At 35.7% G+C, this 21,623-nt stretch overlaps 2 protein-coding genes across 2 annotated transcripts; one reads left to right on the plus strand and one right to left on the minus strand.

The window, feature by feature from the left end:
* Positions 1-2,029: 2,029 nt before the first annotated feature.
* LOC133301820 (protein MAIN-LIKE 2-like) lies at positions 2,030-3,075 on the minus strand. The gene is made up of 3 exons (XM_061501517.1): positions 2,714-3,075; positions 2,381-2,459; positions 2,030-2,287 (listed from the first exon to the last, which is right to left on the minus strand). Exons 1-3 carry the CDS (start codon positions 3,073-3,075, stop codon positions 2,030-2,032), a joined length of 699 nt encoding a protein of 232 aa, XP_061357501.1.
* Positions 3,076-9,532: 6,457 nt separating this feature from the next.
* Positions 9,533-21,003, plus strand: LOC133301765 (MLO-like protein 10). The gene is made up of 15 exons (XM_061501461.1): positions 9,533-9,739; positions 10,237-10,294; positions 10,472-10,689; positions 10,768-10,884; positions 11,558-11,618; positions 17,963-18,051; positions 18,389-18,463; positions 18,540-18,628; positions 18,737-18,786; positions 18,888-18,928; positions 19,006-19,179; positions 19,543-19,578; positions 19,683-19,750; positions 19,920-19,980; positions 20,475-21,003. Exons 1-15 carry the CDS (start codon positions 9,533-9,535, stop codon positions 20,838-20,840), a joined length of 1,710 nt encoding a protein of 569 aa, XP_061357445.1. The 3' UTR covers positions 20,841-21,003.
* Positions 21,004-21,623: the final 620 nt, after the last annotated feature.

Below are 21,623 nucleotides of genomic sequence, written 5' to 3' on the forward strand. Positions count from 1 at the left end.
ACTTCAACCATGGCATGATTTGGGGGAGTCTTGTATCGTTGTACATCATGACACAACATCGGGTCAAGTACTAGAACATCCTAAAGGTATGCTATCAATTAATATACTGACAGCTTGGTTGTTGCGATTTTTGATTAAGACAATAATTCAATTGTATTATTATTATTACGTGGTACATGTAGGCGATGCACCTGTTGATCCTTTTTGGTCTGAAATTCCACATTACACATATATTGATTGGGATCATCCGAGTGAGGCACAATCATGGACACAGAGTTCGAGTTCAATCCAGGGTCCATGGCAATTGGGGGAAAAGTTGTTTGTTAACCAACACCTTACATCCAAAAAAGAGGCTCAGATGGCAATCAAGCGCAACCTCATGAAGGAGCATCAAGAAGCAATTGTGGTTGAGAGCATTCCCACAAAATTAAGCATGAAATGTTGTGCGCATGTCCAATGTTTCCCGGGGAGGATCAGGGTAATTAAACCAACGTATGGTAAAAATTGGAAGGTAACAAAATAGGGTGGGGATCACAATTGCTTGAATGACCATATTTCTCAAGATTATCGACAACTTGATTCTGACGTTATCGCAGAACTTGTAGTAGGTATGTAATTTCAAATTAAAATGCTGACCAAAATTTAAGTTAATATACCTGTTGTTCTGTTAATGTTTATATCCAGTTGTTGTTATTCAGAGATGATAAAAAAGGAACCTTCAGTGTCCATTGCGCTTGTCCAAGAGAGAATAACTCATTCTTATGGTTTCAAAGTTTCATATAGAAAGGCATGGTATGCGAAGCAGAAAGCCATGGCAATGTTATATGGTGATTGGGAGGAATCCTATGCATATTTACCCAGGTGGTGTGAATATATACTTTGTTTTTCACCAGGTTCCTTTTACAATATTCAAACAAAGGATTGTTTTGTTGCGGGGCAGTTGGGTCCCGGAAAACGTGTATTTGTTCGTTGTTTCTAGACTTTCAGACAATGTTGTGAGGCATTTAAATTTTGCATACCAATGATACAAATTGATGGCACTCATCTATACGGAAAATATAAGGGAAAGTTGTTGATTGCCACAGCTCAAGATGGTATTAATGAATGTCTGCCACTTGCATTTGTCGTTGTTGAGGGTGAGACATTGGAGGCTTGGTCATACTTCCTTGCCAATCTTCGTCTGCACGTTACACAAGCGCAAGATATATGTCTAATTTCATATCGGCATGCTAGCATATTATCGGCTGTAGAAAATAATCCTGCTTGGCAACCACCCCATGCGTTTCATGTGTTTTGCCTGCGACATGTTGCAAGTAATTTTAATCAACGATTTAGAAATGACAAATTGAAGGCTAGCCTGATGAATATAGGTATGTTGCACACAATGATTGGTGAATTTCGAGTTGTAGTTTTTCGTTATGATATAACTGTGTGTTTTTGAAATTGTTGGCAAGATATACTCCTTGCATGGTGGATTTTGAGAGAGCGCTTGCACGATTTTGTGACACAAGCAGGCAGGTAGTAGATTGGATCGATGTCATCCCTAAGGAAAAGTGGTCGCGTGCACATGACCTTGATGGACGAAGATTTGGGCATATGACGACAAACTTGTCAGAATCCATAAACAGGGTGTTAAAGGGAGCAAGAAACATGCCCATTACTGGTCCGGTAAAATTTACATATAGTAGATTGGTCCAATATTGCGTGGAAAGAGGTCAATCGGCTTCTAGACAAGTTTTATCTGGTCATACTTATTGCAAAAATGTGATTGAATCATTGACAAATAATGAATCCGTGGCAACAATGCATACTGTGCGTACATAATGTTGATGAAATTGTTTTTGAGGTGGATGCAGGGTTTGAAAAGACGTATGCTGTCAACCTTACTGCTCGTACATGCCAATGTGGACAATTTAAAGCATTTAAATATCCTTGTAGTCACGCTGTTACTGCAGCGTTATCCATTCGTCAGAATTATCGGCAATATATAGATGATGTATTCAAGACGTCAAACTTGGTTAGCGCGTACTCAATTTACGAAGGGCCTTAATTTACGCTCCCAATTATCGTCTTTCTTCCCTCGCAGAGTTAGATCATGAACACCCTTAAGCTTTCTTTGTCTCCGCGGTATGGGCTGATCGAAACCAAATTGTCGCATACATCTATCCGGTTGAGCGCACTCAACTGTGTGGAAGCAAATGATAGGAGTAATGGCCAACCATAAGTACCGCTCATGATCAGATACTAACAATGCTGTATGGTATTCACCGTATGGCTGGCACATAACCTACATACAAAAAAAATAGTAACAGGTACACAATTAATACAAACTATAAGATGTAAAAAATTTAAAAACAAATACGCTTTATAGATAACAAACCTCGTCTCTATAAAGCGTGTCAAGGATTTCCCAAAACCAAGACTGCTCATGTGGCTTAAAGGGAGCTAGAGAATTAAACCTGTAACAGAATGTGTACCAAATTTCGTTACTCATACGACATCATGAACATGTAATGAATTAGACAATTACAAATAATATATACCTGTGACCGAAATGCCAGTCCGGGTGGGTAAGCTACGGAAGAGGTGGAGCAATGGGGGGAATCTAATCCAAGCCCATATCTGGAGCAATACGTGGCAACCACCCATATTAACAGTCTGCGGGTTTGTTGACACACATAAATGTCTAAAGAGATGGGTGAGAACCGCGAACCCCCAACTGTATGTGCCAATGTCCTGAAAGTCCCCTCCTAGCAGTGGAGCGTAACGACACGCAATTTTGCTGCCACCCAATCTGTCACACAGTAGCCATGAGCCTAATAGCCGCAAAATGTGTGCCTGGGTGTAACGCCTCACCTCATCAGGATTGTGTGCTACTGGAAACCAATCGGGATATATTCTGTCTAAGTATGAAATACGTAGATCGCCTCCGTGAATGTCTGTGCCCGCAACAGGGGCAGTCCCAAAAACATGCTGACACACAGCGATCCAAACCAATGTTGTAGGTCCGGTAACTGGCTGCCTGTCAGTAGGAAAACCAAGTATACCAGCCACGTCCTGTAATGTAACGGTCATCTATCCCTGCGTCATGTGAAACATATGTGTCTCCGGTCTCCACCGCTCAACCAAAGCACTGATCAAGGCGGTATCGATCTGAAGGTAAAACAACAATTATACAAAGTCCACATACGGTAATTTAATTAAGTAATATAAAATTTACATACCTGAATATGACTCATACGTGCCACGTGTATGAACCCAGCCTGTGTCAAATAATCAGCGACAACGTCTGGTATATCATCATGACGGGGCCCCCCTGAAGTTTCCCTCGCCTCGTCTTTAACCCCCTAACTTTATCCTCGTTCCACACAAGTTGTGAAACGTGAGTGCGGAGTACCTCCCACCTATATGGTCGAGTAAGTACATGCGTACAAGGATCGGATGGCTCAGCATCACCATCGGATCCAGAGCGCAACGACTCTGACGAAGACGAATGGGCCATAATAGAATACTACTACAAATGAAAAAATTATACCCAAATTACTATTGAGATTATATTAATTTACGCTAAATAAAATTTAATTGCATTCAATTAAATAGCATTTAACTTACTTCAATTGTTATATTAATTTCAATTAAATTAACATCAATGAAAATTAATTAATTTAACATTACATTATTCTAAAAATATATTTGAATAGATTAAATATTACAAATTCAATTTAAATATATTTGAAAGGTCAATATGTTTGCAAGTGTCATTCATAAAAAATTATTAATTATCTCAAACTACTTTCTAAGTGTGTAAATAAGTCCTATCACCAGCATATACCAATTTAGAAGACCCTAATTAATTTCTAAGTCCATATCTAATTCCTAAGTCACTAATCATTCTCTTAATAGGTCACTAATATTTTTCTAACCCCCTAACAATTATCTAAGTCACTAATAACTATCATATATATATTGCCGTTAATAAAAAATATAAACAATAAATAGGGACTTACATGAGAGAGAGACAGAGCTTCGCTGCGCAAAACGCTCCAGAAGAAATGTAGAGAGAAGGTGAAGGAGTGGTTTAGAGAGAGGAAGTGGAGGTAGAAATGAGGAAAAGAGTGAAAAAAGGCCTATTTATAGACTAGGGAGGTCACGCCCCTGCTGGGCGTGTCCCTCTCCTGGTCACGCCCAAGATAGGCGTGTTATATTTAGAGGCTCACGCCCCACATAGGCGTGTCTCTCTCCATGAAAACACGCCCCATGTGGGCGTGTTTGAGTGCTATAGTTTTGTAATTTTTTTCAAAATTACTACATATTCATAATTTTTTATTAAAAAAGCAATAAATTAATTTTTTTGCCTCATGATCTCATCATAGGTCCTCAAGACATACGCGCACTATCCCAAATGAACTTTATCCATTACACATATTATAAAAGAAAAAGGGAAAAGCAAATGTCATGTTATATGAAAATTTTGTTTCCTCCTACTCTTAGATCGTTTTCCGTGCAAGTTTTTTTCTTTAGTTTTTTTTCCTAATATTTGGTGGGTCCTACACAAACATGTCTCTGTAACATGATGTATCCATTTTCATGTTACATGACATTAACAAAACCGAAAGAGAAATGTGATATGAAACAGATAAAGCATGCTCAATAGTACAATCAATATCATCTGACATCTCACCCTCAGATTGTCTCTAGACATATTTACAAGTAATCTGAATTTTAAAGAAAAGGAATGCTTTAGATCGATTTAAATCATGAAAAAAATACCAAAAGAATAATAATAGTAAATTAATAATAAATTTTTGTGTTGTTAACCCTTTGATGATTAATGCACAACACTAACGTTAAGATAATGATGGGTAAGAGTTATTATTATTATTTTTCTCCTTTTTGCTATAAGCAAGATTTTATATTATGATATGATGAGTAACAAAAATTCAGAAATTTATACTGCACATTGGGCTTTTTGACCCTCATTAATTAATTAATAACCAATTTGCCCCTGATCAAGAACTATCCACCAACCTGCCCCCTTTTAGTCGACTAGCTTGCTGTTTTAGTCGAGCAAATGGTCAATCTTCAGAAAGTGGACTACCGCAAATTTAGTCGACTAAAAAATCATCTTAATCGACTACATTTTTGGGATATTTAGTCGACTAAGATGAGTCAAATACAAATATCATGACATGAAAGGTCCAAAATACTCGGTGAAAGACAGCCTTATCCGTATACACTCGACGTTCATCAACACATTGGTCCGTATCAATCTTGAACATAGAACCCACATTAACCTACGTCATGTATGTCAGCCAACCAGGCAAGAATGCATACGATTTATCCCAGTCGCCAAATAACTTGACAATGGCTTTCATTTTAGCCTTCCAAGCTTTCCTGTAAGATATGTTGTATCCATACAAACGTTGTACCCTCTCTTGAATAAGAACTGGCTTCAATGATGGATCTTCTTTTAACATACCTATATAAAAAAAAACACCGACCAACAGTCAGAATACAAACTGATTAACGTAAACATACCTTAGGAAGTTAGATATATCGAATAATACATACTGATAATGGTTGCACATATCACATCAGAATCCAACTGTCTATGATCCCGGGTAAGACCTTGGTTTAGGCAGGTGTGTTCTTTAACCCATTTACTAACCACCCAAGTATTTCCATTCTTCGGCAACAATGCCCTCACATACCAGGGACATCCATCATTATGGTGTCGACACTTCATCACAAATCTATGGTCATCACTTTTTGCCACAACGGCAGTACGGTGAGCCTTTATACAATATAATTTGACTGCATGTTGCATTTCAGATTTGCTACGAAACTCCTGATACAAATATAAAGGATCCCCTAATTGCCAGCCACCGTGATCATCATCGTCACCATACAATATCTTCGTCTCATCATTAGGGTGGGCCCAATTAATGAAGGTATAATGTGAGCTTTCATTCCAAAATGGCTCGACCTCAGAACCTACGGACGCATTATAATGCCACCGTCAATACCATTCATAACAAAAAAATAATTGCTAAATTAAATCTTTAAAAAACAAATCTTACCACTGCTAACAGGGTCAACACGAAGTGGTCTCGTAACCTGCGAACCCGGGGATTGTGAGCTTGTGTCAGCGTCGAAATCACCCTCTACGTCAGTATCTGACGTGTCACCTAGCGGAATAACACTCTCAGGTTCACCGTCCTCATCGCTGTCCATATCGGCATCCTGTTCATCCTCATCTATTTCCCGCAGTGTTATCTGACTTATGACATGTGCAGGTGCAGATAAATCGACTACTCTTTCTTCATGACCAAAATACGGTTCACTTCTTGTATGCATGGGTGCAGATGAAGATTGACCACAATCTAATTCAACATATATCTCAATAAAATTTTGAAATTTTCGATCAACAATTGCATCTATGACACATTCGACATCTTCATCATCACATATATCGTTACCAATGTAGTAAATAGCATCCTTACCAACTGTTGTCTCTACCCTGGCAATCATCCGTTGAACGCATTGGCTGCCTTGCAGACCCAATTTTTGCTGAATTCTCTCCTTTAACTCATTGTATGTAGTGCCCCGTTTGATTTTCAACATTTTCGTTTTTCCTTCAAATTGAACACCATTGGGGCCTTCATAATGCTTTCCATCATAGTAGATCATTGTCACATACATGTTTGGACTTGTGCTCATCTTCCTCACGAAATTGGGACTTGGGTTCTGAAATTGGGGGTTTGGGTTCGGATTTTGGGGTTTAGAATTGGGCAATGACAATGATTTCACAATATTAGGTCTGTAGAGATGGTGGGATGAAATACAATCGGATTGAGAGGATTACACATGAACAAAGGGAGCTATTTAGGTTTACACAACAACAACAATCGAAATGAGACCGAAAACATGGAAAATATAGGGTTTCAGTCGACATTTAGTCGACTAAATATCGTTACTTAGTCGACTAAATATCCCAAAAATGTAGTCGATTAAGATGATTTTTTAGTCGACTAAATTTACGGTCGTCCACTTTCTGAAGATTGACCATTTGCTCGACTAAATCAGCAAGCTAGTCGACTAAAAGGGGCAGGTTGGTGGATAGTTCTTGATCAGGGGCAAATTGGTTATTAATTAATTAATGAGGGGCAAAAGGGTCAAAAAGCCGTGCACATTGAGTTCCACTTTATTTAGCATTCATATTACTTAAATAATTTTATTTAGTATTGTTTTTTTTTTAATGTGATATACCTTATTTTTGTTACAAAACAAACGCGCATAAAAAATTTATGAACTTTTAATCATACCAAAGAATATTATGGCTATATTTTTTTATGTGTACTCTATTGATATTCTGGGAACATCGACTAAAGTATTATTTTTTGGCAAATTTTTTATCCAAATGTCATGTGAATAATACGTTTTACCAGTCACGCGTGAAGTGCGTTATCCCTGATAGCGAACTTCATCGCCTATGATTTCGTGACACGTGACAATAGTGCGCACCACCACTAGTGAAGTTAATTCAGTCAGCTTTTTCTTACAAAAGTGTGCCATGTGTCACAAAATCATTGACGAACGAAGTTTGCTACCAGTCGTAGCGAATTACGTCGCGTGACAATATGGTGAAAAGTAAAGTTTGCGTGGCGTTTGGGTAAAATTTTTGCCAAAAAGTGACAATTTAGTGGATGTTCCGATATTCTGATCTACGTTATTGGAGAAAGTGTATAGAATAGGTATAAAAAAAGATAGACATAATATCCAATTTCTTTTAAGGGAAAAATATGTGTCATTTTAAAGTATGTAAAATTATGTCATTTTAAGTGAGAGAAAGAGATAAATTATGGGAGAAAGAGTGGACAAAAAAAAGTGTGGGTCCCACTTTTTTGTGTAAGTGAAAGGACACAAGTTGTGTCATTTAAAAAGACAAATACTTTTTCCTTCTTTTAATATTTAAATTTTTTTAAAAACACACACAACAAATAAATTGGGATCTGGATTCTCTCATGTGAAAATTCACATGACCATATCATGTGGAGAATCATAACCATACAAATGTGGATCAATGATAATAAAGGAGGAGAGAGAAAAAATATTAAAATAAATAGTTATAAAATTATAACTATTTATTTATCTTTGTATAATTGTACTCTTTCTACATGACCGTATTATTTTTTTTTACACGCAAGAGTATCCATTTCCAATAAATTTACATCCCAGTAGTGAAACCGCGTTTGTCGGATAGTTAATATACAAACAATGTCGGTTTTTTTTTCTTCATAAAGTTAATTCTCAATAAAATTTCATTGATAAAGTAAATTTTATCATTATTTTTAGAAAATATAATCTGTGACAGAATTTTTTTTTTTTGGCATAGAGGGTAAAATTAGGGTAGGACGATCATTTAATCAGTTTGTCTCTCCGTATAACTTTATGAGTTTCTCTTTTTTTAATTTATTTTCTGTAACATATATTTTTTTTCGCTACATATGCAGAAATAATATTCCTTTATTTATATCAATGTAAATTTTATCATTATATATATTTTCATATAATAATGACATTAAAACCCTAAAGGTTTGAATCCGTAACTTCAAAAGAAATCACTCAAATTCCTCGTCACTATTTTCGGCTTATTTTATCACTATTTCCTTTTCTATACCAAACTGACTAAAATTTAGGTTAACTTATCATTCGGCGCAAATCTGAACAAAAATTAAATTGACAAATAGCAAAGGAAAAGACAGAAAAAAAATATGGAAATTCTTCCTTAATTGTTTGTCTGAAAGGGACAATTTTTGCTGTGCAGAACCTTCCTTAATTGTTGCCAGAATGTTAAGTTTATATTTTTTATTTTAATTTTTTTTCGGGTAATTTGTTAAGTTTATATTTGTTTACACGTTTAATGTTATTACGAGTTTTATTAATCTCCTTTTACATAAGATATGTATCTTATATTATAGAGAGAAACTAGGTGGGTCCCACCATTACAAAAAAAAAGAAAAAGAAAAAGAAAAAAAAATGAGATATGGAAATTGAGAGAAAATGAGATAAATTATCTCACGTAAAAGAAGACTAATATTTCCCTCTTATTATATATTATTTCCAAAAAAAATGTTATTTTATATTATATAGTTGTTCTCTTTTTGGTTTCTGACAACAGTTTTATAACATGAATCCAGATAGAGAATAGAAAATTAGAAAATCTTTTTTCTTTTTGTTCTTTTTTCAAAATCCTGCTGCAAACTTTGGAACTGCATTCAAATACAAGCCTGCCACAACTGCAGCACCATCATTAAGCCTGAAACAGCTTTTTCTTCCCTCTCTGAAGGTCCACTCACCAATAAATGCACGCGCTTATGAAGATAGCTGCTTCCTTTCCAGAACCAACCCAGATCACATAAAGTTGTTAACTTTGTCTTATTGTAAAGGAACCCAGATAATTATTGTGCTTGCAATCTGTTTCTGAGAACCCAATTTTGTGATTTGTGTGTGATTGTGTTGTTTTTCATCCATGTTTGTCTCAAAGTACAAAAAGTTGCCTCTTTCACTTTGTCTAGTTTCATGGTTCTGCCATGTTGGTTTGGCTATGGCTTCAAGTGAGAGCAATAGCAATTCCAGAGACCTTGATCAAACACCAACATGGGCTGTTGCTTGTGTTTGCACTGTTTTCATCTTGATATCCCTAACTCTGGAGAAGAGTCTTCACAAAGTGGGATCGGTATGTCACCAATTTGAAACCTTTTTTTTTCCCTTCCATTTTCCCTTGTAATTATTAGCACTATTTACCTGCTTGTGCATTTCACAATGAAGTTAACTGTACTTTCTCCGTGGGTTTTTCTTTTGCCTCTCTTCAATCCAGTGATGAAAACGTAAGGGTTGTTCTTCTTGCCACTCTTGGTCTTAATGTAATTGTCTTTTTTGTTGCTAAGGCTTGGGCCTTTGATCCTTGCACTTGCAGAGTTCTATGATTTTTTATGTGGTGGGATGTACATTGTCTGTTCTGTGTTTGCAGTTGCATTTTTTGCTTCTGGGGAAAACTTTTCTATTTCTTGCTTTTGTTGAAATTGTGGCATAGTATTTGAAATCTTAGTAATGTTTGAAGTTGAGGGGTTGTTTTCCTTGGTTGAGGACTATAAAATCTGGGTTGATGGCGTGATGAGTGTTTGTTGTGATTTTCTTGTAAACTCAGTTCCTAACTTGGTGAAATTTTTTCAGTGGCTACATGAAAGGCACAAGAAGGCTCTGCTTGAAGCTTTGGAAAAGGTCAAAGCTGGTAAGAATTAGCCAAGGGATTAGTAGTTATGAACCTGTGATGCTTATGTCCTGGAGTCAAAGCAGTTTGACTCTTCTGTAGTTAATTTACTTTTATTGTCGTTGTCTATTTTTCAGATTTATGTTGAGCAATAATTATTTCTCGCTTGTTTTTCTGTTGTTAAATTTGTTTTTGCAGAGTTGATGATTTTAGGTTTCATTTCACTGCTTTTGACTTTCGGGCAGAGCTACATTGTTAGAATATGTGTTCCTGCCAATGTAGCAGACAAACTGTTGCCATGTCCATATACGGGTACCAACAATGCATCAAGCAGTGAAGAGGAACATAGTAGAAAACTCCTCTCTTATGAACGCAGATATTTATCAGATGATACTACCTCTTACCAATGCAAGGAGGTAACTATGTTTCCATGCTTAACTTTTATTTTTTCTTATAAATGAAACCTTAGTTGTTTATTTTGACATCTATTCTAGGGACATGAGCCACTCATATCTGTCAATGGATTGCACCAATTACACATCCTCATATTCTTCTTAGCAGTCCTTCACGTGCTTTACAGTGCTGTCACAATGCTTCTTGGGAGACTAAAGGTCTGCATGTCTTTCTTTCTATTGTTTTTAGTTGTTTGGATACTTCATTTAATTTTCCATATCTGCGCATTTTGAGGATACTGAGTTGGTTAAGAACCTTATGACTTCTTCTTCTTGCTTTGGAAGCATGATGTCTGGAAGATTTATATATTAATGGTCAATAGGAGATGTCACGGGGAGGGGGAGGGAGAAAGGGGGTGGAGTGCATATTAGTGAAAGTAAAAGAGGGAATCAGAACTAAGTGGATGCAATTGTAAGTAGATTGAAAACTGTACAAGACAATTCATAATAATATTAATTAAGCCAAGACCAAATTAAAGTACAATAACATCACGGTGGAAAATCTGAAAGAAAACTCAACTGGTCCGTGCCTAATGAGAAATGAACAAATAACAAAAATGGGATTTAGATGGCAAAGAAATTTTTCAAAATGGACAAGGTAATTTATCCCATATGTGAGGATTGAAGTCTTGAGTTTGTCCACTTGCTGGTAAGATGGTCAAGGATAGGGAATGTAGATTGAGCATTTGCTCCCAAAGTCTCACTATGGTTAGGTATGTGATATCTTGTTCTTTAAGTAAAACTCTAGAGGAGTACCACATCCTTGTTGTGTTTACTGATCATCAAGATTTGTTAACTTAGTTGGGTGATTGAAATTTTTATTTTTCTTCAGATAAGAGGATGGAAGGCATGGGAGGCAGAGACTTCATCTCATGGGTACGAGTTCGCCAATGGTACGATGTCTCCATATTTTTCTTCTTTGAATGTTGAATAATATCTTGATAATATCTTCTATTTAGAAAAATAGATCACAATCTCCTATTTAGGGATTATGTAAATATTTTAGTTCTGTTCTGATTTGATTTGGTTTGGTTTCCTACTATTATTCATTGTAAATCCGTGTATGTAAATTGAATGGGATTGTTGAGGAATTCCTCAAGCATTTTACAACTCATTTCTTCACATGGTATCAAGAGCTAAGATCGGTTCCAACCATTAAAAACCTCATCAGTCATAATCACACACAAAAAGAACCTTGATAGTCACAGCCATTGTCAAGGCTGAGATCCACCATGCTAGAACACTTCGTGTTCATCCAGAGACCTCGAATTAGAAACCCCTCCGAACATTTTCGTCGGAGAACACCTCACATACCACCACATGCGACCATCAGTCAGCGTGTGTGACCCACCCATCACCTTCCAAGCATTGGACTTCAAGCTGCCAGTAATGCCTTGGTCGTAGGAGACTTCTTATCATGTTTTGGTGGTAAACCTTCCAGTCCTGGTTCAGTTTGATAATGGGTCATGGTTTCCACCCTTTTTTGGGTAATGTTCACATGTCTGCTGCTAATTTTGCATTCCCTAAGTTTGAAAGATTGTGTTTTGTTGCTCGTTGGGCATCTCTTTAAGTCTAGTAGATTCCTTTTTGATAATTTATTGGGGGTGTGGGAATTATGAATGATCACTTCCACTCGAACAACAATGTTGTTGCATTTGAATTAGGAAAACTTGTTGGTCTCGAGAAACTTAGTTTTGTTTTTCAGAAACTTCATTTTTTTCTTGAGTAACTATGGCCTCAAGTCTAAGTATGTTGTCTGTTCCCAAAGGTTCTTGTTTAACCGTAGTGACAAATCTCTCTCGTAATATCTTCTTGAGCAAACCATCTTATATTGTTTCAGAACTAGAATTCCATGAGTATCTCCAATGGAAGGCACAATATCTCCCATCGAAGGCTACCAAACAAACTCAGTCCTCTATTACCACTATTGCTGATAGTGATAATCCTGGAGTTTGTATTTCTCATACAAGTAATATTTCAACACTAAGGATTCTTGATTCAGGTGCCTCTAACCATAAAACGGGTAATCAGTCACTTTTTTGTTCTCTTTCTCCATCTGACTTTTTCACGTTTTGTCACCCTAGTTGATGGTTCTAAAGTGTCTTCCCAAGGTACTGGTAATATTTCACCCACTGTGTCTATATCATTATAATCAGTCTTATTCATACCTAGATGTCCTTTTGATTTGATCTCCGTAAGTCAACTTATGAGATCCCTTAACTGTTTAGTAATCCTTAATTCTAATTCTTTTGTCATCCAAGACTGTAGTACTGGATAGATGATTGGCATAGGACATGAGTCACATGGGCTTTATATTCTCACGAAACACTTTATCCGATTTATGCTATTATTGAATCTCTCAGTCTCCTCTGTCAGTGGTTTGGTAATCCCAATCTATCAAAACTTCAACAAATGGTTCCAAGTCTTGGAAGTTTGAAGTCTTTGAATTATGAATCGTGTCAGCTAAGAAACATGTTCGAGATTTCTTTTCTAGTCCAGTCAAGAGTTATGTCATTCATTCTAATATATGGGGTAGTGTTTTAAAGCTCCGCTCGGATTGGATATGCATTCAAATTGGATATGCATTCAAATCAGTTTGACCCAGTCACAATCAGGTTTTGTAAAAAATCGGAGACCCGCCGGGTTGCTAGACATCCACCCACTTATGTACGATAGCAACACAAGTTGTAATAAATCCATTCAAAATAGTTTATAAACTGATTTCTTTTTCATCTCCTGGTCGATGTGGAACCTCCTCAACCTTCAAACCAAGGTGCAGTGCCAAATCTTCATACAGAAAATGGGGAAAATGGGTGTCAGAAACTGAGGTTGAGGGAACCCATGATTTTGTGGGCTATACTCAGCAAGCAAGCCTCGTCTGCCATCAAAACCAACCTGAATCAATCAATAATCACGTTGACTTCATTCAATAAACCAAACAAAAATGACAAACAGAGAAAGAGAGAGAGAGAGTTCAATCCCCTGCTACATTGTTTGGCTAAATGGAAAGCAATGCTCTGTGAAACATCGTCGCCGTTTGAAGTCAGCAACACTCTCTTCCCCAATTTCTCCATTCTTTTCCGTCAAACACTTTCAACGCCCGCGGAACACGATTGCCTCTAATTTTATACACTTTTTTTCTTTGGTAACCATATTATAGACAAACTTTATTATTGAGTAAATATATATTATTCTCGTTTTCATGTTTCACGTTATTTTTTTTTTATTTTTTTTATTGTATATATAAAATTTGTCTTTCAAAAATATATCTAATATCAAATCTGTTTTTTTAATATTTTTTTTCATCTTAAAAATAAATTACATACTTTCATTCAATTAATTTTAAAAAATAAATAAAATTTCAATTGATCCTCAAAAATACACAAGACATTATATTTTTTTTATTAAATATTTCAACTTTTAATTTAATCTTTATAATAAAAAATATGTATAATTTTAAAGATCAAATTAATGTTTAATAATAATTTAAAAGAAATTAGAGTATGTACCCAAAAAAAATCAAAGTAATTTTCATTTTAAAAGTCAAAGACTAAATTAATATTTAAAATATTTAGAGAACTATCTTAATACATAATAAATCTTCAAAGTATTCAAATTTCTTGTAAATGACTTGTTTGAGGAAATGCCAAAATCAGCATGAGTTGTTAATATGAGTAATATATTTATTATATATTATTTTGAAATCCGGTTGAACTCGGTTGAATCCGGTTGAACCACTGACCCAGTGACTCAATACCTCGACTGAGCCAATGACCGGTCTGAGTTTTAAAACACTGATATGGGGTCCCAGTCATGTCTCCACAACCTTTGGTCTTAAGCATTTTGTCACCTTCATTGATGATTTCTCATGATGTACTTGGTTATTCTTAATGAAACGCTAGTTTGAGGTCTTTTTTCATTTTCAAATCTTTCTATACAAAAGTTTTCAAGCCATTTTGCTAAGTTCATTATTTATGTCTTGTGATATTTTGCACTAATCTTCATGTCTGCACATCGCCCAACAAAATGGAGTAGCTGAAAGAAAAAATCGCCATCTCATTGAAACTTCTTGTACATTAAATTACAAGCTAAGATGCCTTTGAGTTTTTGGGGTGACATCTTGACAGCTTATAATTTAAACAATTACATGCCTTCATCTGTTCTTAATAATCAAGTTTCTCTTTTGCTATCAGATCCCAAACGCCCCTTGTATCTTGTTCCTTCTCATGTGTTCGGATGTATTTGTTTTGTCCATGATTTTTCTATAGGTCATGACAGGTTGTCACCTCGTTCTATTAAATGTATCTTTGTTGGCTATTTCAGGTTACAAAAAGGATGTTTGTTATTCTCTTGTTGCTCGCCGATGGTATACCTCTGATGGTGTCACCTTTTTTGTAGACATACCTTACTTTACGTAATTTACTGACTCTAATGTAAACTAAGGTTTTACCTGTTTAATATTTTGGTCCTCCTTTGTCTCCCTTGCAATTACCATTCATAGAATCTACAGCTATTCTATTTGAGCAAATTCAATTTGTTTCATCTTAGTGTCCCCATATCACCTATCCAAGTCAGCCAAAGGAGGTCGTTGCTCTGATTGAGGAGGGAGCCACAGGCCCTTGTTAATCATGTTAGTCCCCAACAACTTCACCCACACGGACCTATCCTTTCATACGGTTCCATTTGACCCAAGTGAGTTTGTTAGTGATTTCCCTATTGCCATTCGAAAATGTTTCGATCCACTCGCAATTTTCATCCTATTTATAACTTTTGGTAATATGGAAGGAATTAGGAGAAGAGGAATTTACGTACAATGAAAATGAATGGGAAGATCAAAAAGTTGAAAGAAGAAAGAGTTTTTTGGTTCGACGCATGGAATTGGCTAAACATTTTATCCGAATGTATTTTTTATTATTATTTTTTTTGTGGGTTTTGGTTGGCTCCGTTTTTTGGGGCTCGGCTATACATACCACCACTTAGCCGAACCCGAAAAAAAATTAGATAATATATATAAATGAGTTGAAAAATATTCAATGGTATAATAAATTACGTTTCCATGCTATCAATATCAAATCGGATCAATATCACGAATAGTTTTGATGGTTAATCTCTATTATATTATGCTTTTATATCTTCATTGTCTTATGTTTAGCTTCCTAAAACTGTTGGTGAGGCCTTTACACACTTTGATTGGAGGCAAGCCATGATTGATGAGATGATTGCCCTTGCGCACAATAGTAAATGGCACTTGGTTTCTCTTCCTTTTGGGAGAACATTTGTTGGATGATGCTAGGTAGGTGCTGACAAGGTAGGCTCAGACGGTCACATTGGTTGTCCCAAAGCTTGCCTAGTTGCTGAAGAATACACTTTGACTTATGATCTTGATTATTGTGACACGTTCTCTCTAGTAGCCAAAATGGCTTCTTTTTGCCTCTTTCTTGCTATGGAAGCTATTGAACATTGGTCATTATATCAACTAGAAATCAAGAATGTCTTCCTTCGTGGTGACCTTAAAGAAGAGATTTATATAGAGCAACCGCTTGGGTTTGTTGCTTAAAGGGGAGTCGAGTTTGGTTTGTAAGTTGAAAGGGTCTCTTTATGGGTTAAATCAGTCCCCTCTAGTTTGGTTTGGTATATTTAGTATTTTTGTAGTAGAGTTTGGGATGACACGGAGTGACGAAACACTCCATCTAGTCAATGTATTTATCTAATAGTTTGTGTTGATGATATAGTTATTACATGGAATGATCATGACAAAATATCACAATTGAAGGAGCATCTGTTTGGTCACTTTCAGACCAAAAACTTGGGCAAGCTGAAATACTTTCTTTGTCTTGAGGTAGCTCAATCAGGGAATGGTATCGTGATTTCATAGAGAAAGTATGGTTTGGATATATTGGAAGAAACTGACATAACATATTGCAAACCTATTGACATTACGATGGATCTGAACAATAAATTATTAGCAAATCAAAGAGAATCGTATTCAAATCCTAACAATTACAGGAGACTAGTTAGAAAGCTAAGCTACCTTACACTAACTAGACCAGACATTTCTTTCACACTTAGAGCCCGTTTGTTTGGCCTTCTCAAAAAAGTAACTTTTATCTCTTCTTTATTTTAAAAGTGCTTTTTGCAAAAGTTAAAGTTATTTATATTTTTATAAAAATATTTGGCTTTTGACTTCTGCTTTTTCTAGAAGTTAAAATTTTTAACTTCTGAAAAAAGTAGGTTTTTGACTTTTTTTGTGACTTCTGCTTTTTTTAACATCAGACATCCAAACAAACTAAAAACGAGAAGTGCTTTTTTTTAAGAAAAAAACAGCTTTTGGAGAAAAAAAGCTCATCCAAACAGGCCTTTAGTGTGGAGGCCCATTTCATGCAATCTCTGTGCATTGATCATTGGAATGCTGTTTGCGTAGTAAAAGTGCTCTAGGTCAAGCATTGTTGTATGAAGACAAGGGTAGTGCTCAAGTTGTGGGATACAATGGTGATGATTGAGTTGGTTCACCTATTGATAGGAGATCTACTTCAGGGTATTGTGTCTTTATTGGTGGTCATTTTGTGTCGAGGGAATGTAAAAAGCGTGCACAAGCCGAGTATAGGGCCATGGTAATGGTCAATTATATTTGTAAAATAGTTACTTAAATGAGTTGAAGTTTGGAAACATTGATCATATGAAATTACATTGTGATAATCAAGCTGCTTTACACATTGCATCAAATCCAGTCTTTCATGAGAGTACGAAGCACATAGAGATTGATTGTCACTTTATCAAGGAGAAAGTTCTTTCCAATGAAATGGTCATTGAATTTGTTAATTCCTGTGAGCATCTGGCTGATATCTTCACAAAGCCATTGCGAGGACCTAGAATACATTTCATTTGTGACAAGCTTGTTGCATATGATCTGTATGTTTCAACTTAAGGGGGAGTGTTGAATAATATCTTGACAATAACTTCTATTTCGGGAAATAGATCACAATCACCTATTTAGGGATTATGTGAATATTTTAGTTCTGTTTTGATTTGATTTGGTTCCGTGTTATTAGTGATTGTAAATCCATGTATGTAAATTGAATGGGACTGCTGTGTTATTCCTGGAGCATTTCACAACTCCTTTCGTCACAAGTGTAAAAGTTACTAGATTCGTAGTTTTACTATTAAGTTTACCAATATTACTTGGAAAATCTGCTACATGCAATCTCATGCATACATTGGATGTTTATTATGTTTGCAGATCCTTCAAGATTCCGGCTTACACATGAAACATCATTTGTGAGAGCCCATACCACTTTTTGGACAAGAAATTCAATCTTCTTTTATATAGTAAGACCCATTTTACGAATCTGCTATGTTTTCACTTCATTTGCTTGACGTTGAGGATTTAATTTTATCAACAAGATAGAGGAACGAGTGCCTATGGTTTTTGTTGGAACCATCATAGACATGTAAAATTTGTTAAAGAAAAAGAACCAGTATACTTTAGTGGAACTATTTGACGTATAGCTCACAAGAATTGGATGGTAGTAGAACAACCAATGGTTCCACTAACGCAAATTTTTTTAACATCATTATTGAACGAATGCCTGCTTTTTGTAACTTCATTTTCTCTTGCACTTTTTAAAGTGACATTGTACCATCTCTTCCATTTTGCCAATTTCAGGGTTGCTTCTTTAGACAGTTTTATAGGTCCGTGGGTAAGGCCGACTACCTGACTTTGCGCAATGGATTTATCACTGTGAGTTTCACTCCAGAACATGATGTTGGTTTTATATTGGATTCACCTTCCTATTTTGATAGTCCATTTTGTGTAGCTCCACCTTTCTCCTGGAAGTAAATTTAACTTCCAAAAGTATATCAAAAGATCCTTGGAGGATGATTTCAAGGTAGTTGTGGGAGTCAGGTAACATTCTTTTTCATAATGTATTTGTAGCATTATATTATCTATGGTTTTTCCTATGAGAACTTGCTTGACAGACGTGCGCTCTCGGGTGCATTTTGTTGTTGACAGTCCTGTCCTCTGGGCATCATTTGTTGTTTTCTTGCTCCTAAATGTTAATGGTGAGCAACTATTTTCTTAGTATGGTACTGTGGAATTTACAATCCTGTAATTGAATATTCGATTAAAGAATGACAGTTGGTTGATCCTGTATAATTTCTAGGATGGCATGCTATGATTTGGGCATCCCTAATTCCTGTTGTGGTAAGTGTTCTGTTCTCTGTCTAAAATTTGCAGATTGGTTGAGATCTACAAATATAATCCCATTTAATTGCTTGCAGATAATTTTGACTGTTGGAACTAAACTTCAAGTCACGTTGGCAAAGATGGCTATTGAAATCACAGAAAGACATGCAGTTGTCCAAGGGATTCCTCTTGTCCAAGGCTCAGACAGATATTTTTGGTTTGGTCGGCCTCAGTTAGTTCTTCATCTTATCCATTTTGCTTTGTTCCAGGTATTCAATGGATTTTCTTTTAGCAGAATCTTTAACAAATGTCTTGTAGATGGAACAGGAAAATCATGTATAACTGTTCAGATTTCGAATTGAAAATGCAGCCTTACTTGGAGGCAAATGAACATAACTAATGATATAAACACTAATGTTGCATACAGGATGTAAAGTATAACATGTTTACCTTGAAAATTGATGGATCTGCTATTAAAGCAATGATGGTATAAAATTGCCTAGTTTATAGCAATGGTGGTATAAAATTGCCAAGTTTATCCTCTGTCCTAGTTAGCAAAATATTTCTGGAGTTTTGAAAATTTTAGTTGTTAATATTTGTAACTAACTGATTTTTTTTTTTTTTACTTGCAGAATGCATTCCAAATAACATATTTCTTGTGGATATGGGTATGAACCATCTTTAGAACTTAATCTTGAATAATGTCTTTTTGTTGTCTATGTAGATTATGGTTAATGACTGAATAATAGATTAATGATTTCTTAATTTGCAGTATTCTTTTGGGCTGAGAAACTGTTTCCATGCTGACTACGAGGTTGCAATAGTGAAAGTAGCTTTAGGGTAAGTGATAAATCTAAAATTCTCTTTTGCTAGTAATATGGCATGCCTGAATATGCATTTCATACTTTGAATTAACTGATGCTTTAACATAGATCCCTCCAGCATTAGTATGATTGAAGCATATGACAATACCATAATCTAATATGATGAATTCTTATGTGGTTTTAAGGGTTGGGGTGTTATGCCTCTGCAGCTACATCACCCTTCCATTATATGCACTTGTGACTCAGGTACAACATGTTTTTTGTTTCCTGATTTTCTTGTAATTCATCAGAGGCATTTTCCTGCGAGATTTGATTGCAGTTTTTTCGGTAGCATACTAGCATGAACTTAACCGAGATCAATAATACAGATTTATTGTTTATCTGAATAAAACAATAGGGGTGGAGGGACAATTTTTTCATAGAAAATGACTAGATTCAAATATAATTCCTGATGCCACTCTGACATTCAGAATAAGCCCTCCTTATTTTTTATATGTCATATCAAAACCGTTCAGATGATATCATACAAATTTGATTTTCATGATGCTATCTTCATTTACCTTTGCAAAATGTAAAGGTAAGACTATGTACAATCGACCCTCATCCCTATTCTTACATTTTAGATAAGGGAGTCTTGTGCATTGAAATTTGCCTTTTTTATATGCTATCCTCATTTACCATTACTTATAGTTGCAAATTCAAGGTGGACTAATTACTATGGTCATGGTAAACACCTGTAGATGGGCTCAAGAATGAAAAAATCAATATTTGATGAACAAACATCGAAGGCGTTAAAGAAGTGGCACATGGCTGTGAAAAAGAAGCAAGGAGTGAAACTAGGAAAGTCCAGTGTGCGAACCATGGATGGAAGCACCATTGATTCAACAGCGCATTCTTCTGGACCCAGACTACACCGTTTCAAAACTACTGGTCACTCAACTCGCACTTCGTCAACCTGTGAAGATCAAGATGATGATTCCCAATCTGATATTGAATTGTCTCCCACATCACCAACATCAAAGTTGATTGTAAGAGTGGATCATGATGAGCAAGGAGGAAAACAAAATGAACACCATAGTATGAGAGAAATCAACAACCAACAATGAGGTTTTGCTACACGTTTGTCAAGCACAAACTAGCATCAGAAGTGACTCCATTCAACCATTTTTTGTTCATTTACATATATCTTTACCTTCTTTAGAGCTTTCTAGATATTTGTATCCTTAAACTTGATATAGTCAGTTATTTGTACATTCTTGTTCTTAAAACACTTGCTGGCATTGGGAATTTAGCCCTTGCTCTAAACCATGCGTATAGCCTTATTAGCTTTGATCCATGCTTCAACAAAGGCTCATAAGGAGCAAGTAAAGGAAAGAATTGTTGGGTTTCATATGTAATACATATGGGGAAAAATAAGTATCACGTTGGGAGGATAATCTTCTTGTCATGCTACAAAGACAACAAGTGTGTGGTTCATCATTTTTAAAATAAAAAGAAAAAGAAAAAAATGCAGCACAAATATCGATGTACGTGTAGGAAATTTTATACTTGTCATGTAATGCAAAATCCATTATATATATAAAGGTATCCATAAATCCCAATTATTTGAGCTTTCAGGTCTATATATTTTGCAACAAGTATGTACACCAATATTCTTAATATGTATACTGATTCTTGATTCTTAATTTGCTGTGGCTATGAAATGTAGTATTAGACCTTGGATGATTAAATTGAGGTGGTAACTGATAAGAAGTTTTGACTACCTAGAATGACAATACGAGTTCAAATATTAGGAAAGTAGTTTTTTTGAAGAGATTGTGTAGTAACCCAGAAGGCTCACACGCATCTCTGGGATTACTAGCCCCAATAGCAAAGGGCTGCACGTATTG

The sequence above is a fragment of the Gastrolobium bilobum genome, unplaced genomic scaffold (genome assembly GCF_033153095.1).
Source record: "Gastrolobium bilobum isolate Gb01-03AN ecotype WA unplaced genomic scaffold, APGP_CSIRO_Gbil_v1 utg8579, whole genome shotgun sequence".
Taxonomy (NCBI): domain Eukaryota; kingdom Viridiplantae; phylum Streptophyta; class Magnoliopsida; order Fabales; family Fabaceae; genus Gastrolobium; species Gastrolobium bilobum.

What these genes read in the sequence shown, in the direction of transcription:
- LOC133301765 (XM_061501461.1), top strand. Translation starts at nt 9,533, where the DNA reads ATGTTTGTCTCAAAGTACAAAAAGTTGCCTCTTTCACTTTGTCTAGTT. An exon ending in ATTCAATCTTCTTTTATATA is followed by an intron (nt 18,052 to 18,388) that starts GTAAGACCCATT and finishes TGCCAATTTCAG; the next exon opens with GGTTGCTTCTTTAGACAGTT. An exon ending in TATATGCACTTGTGACTCAG is followed by an intron (nt 19,981 to 20,474) that starts GTACAACATGTT and finishes AAACACCTGTAG; the next exon opens with ATGGGCTCAAGAATGAAAAA.
- LOC133301820 (XM_061501517.1), bottom strand. Translation starts at nt 3,075, where the DNA reads ATGACCGTTACATTACAGGACGTGGCTGGTATACTTGGTTTTCCTACT. An exon ending in ATTGGCACATACAGTTGGGG is followed by an intron (nt 2,460 to 2,713) that starts GTTCGCGGTTCT and finishes ATTCTGTTACAG; the next exon opens with GTTTAATTCTCTAGCTCCCT. An exon ending in ACACGCTTTATAGAGACGAG is followed by an intron (nt 2,288 to 2,380) that starts GTTTGTTATCTA and finishes TTTTGTATGTAG; the next exon opens with GTTATGTGCCAGCCATACGG.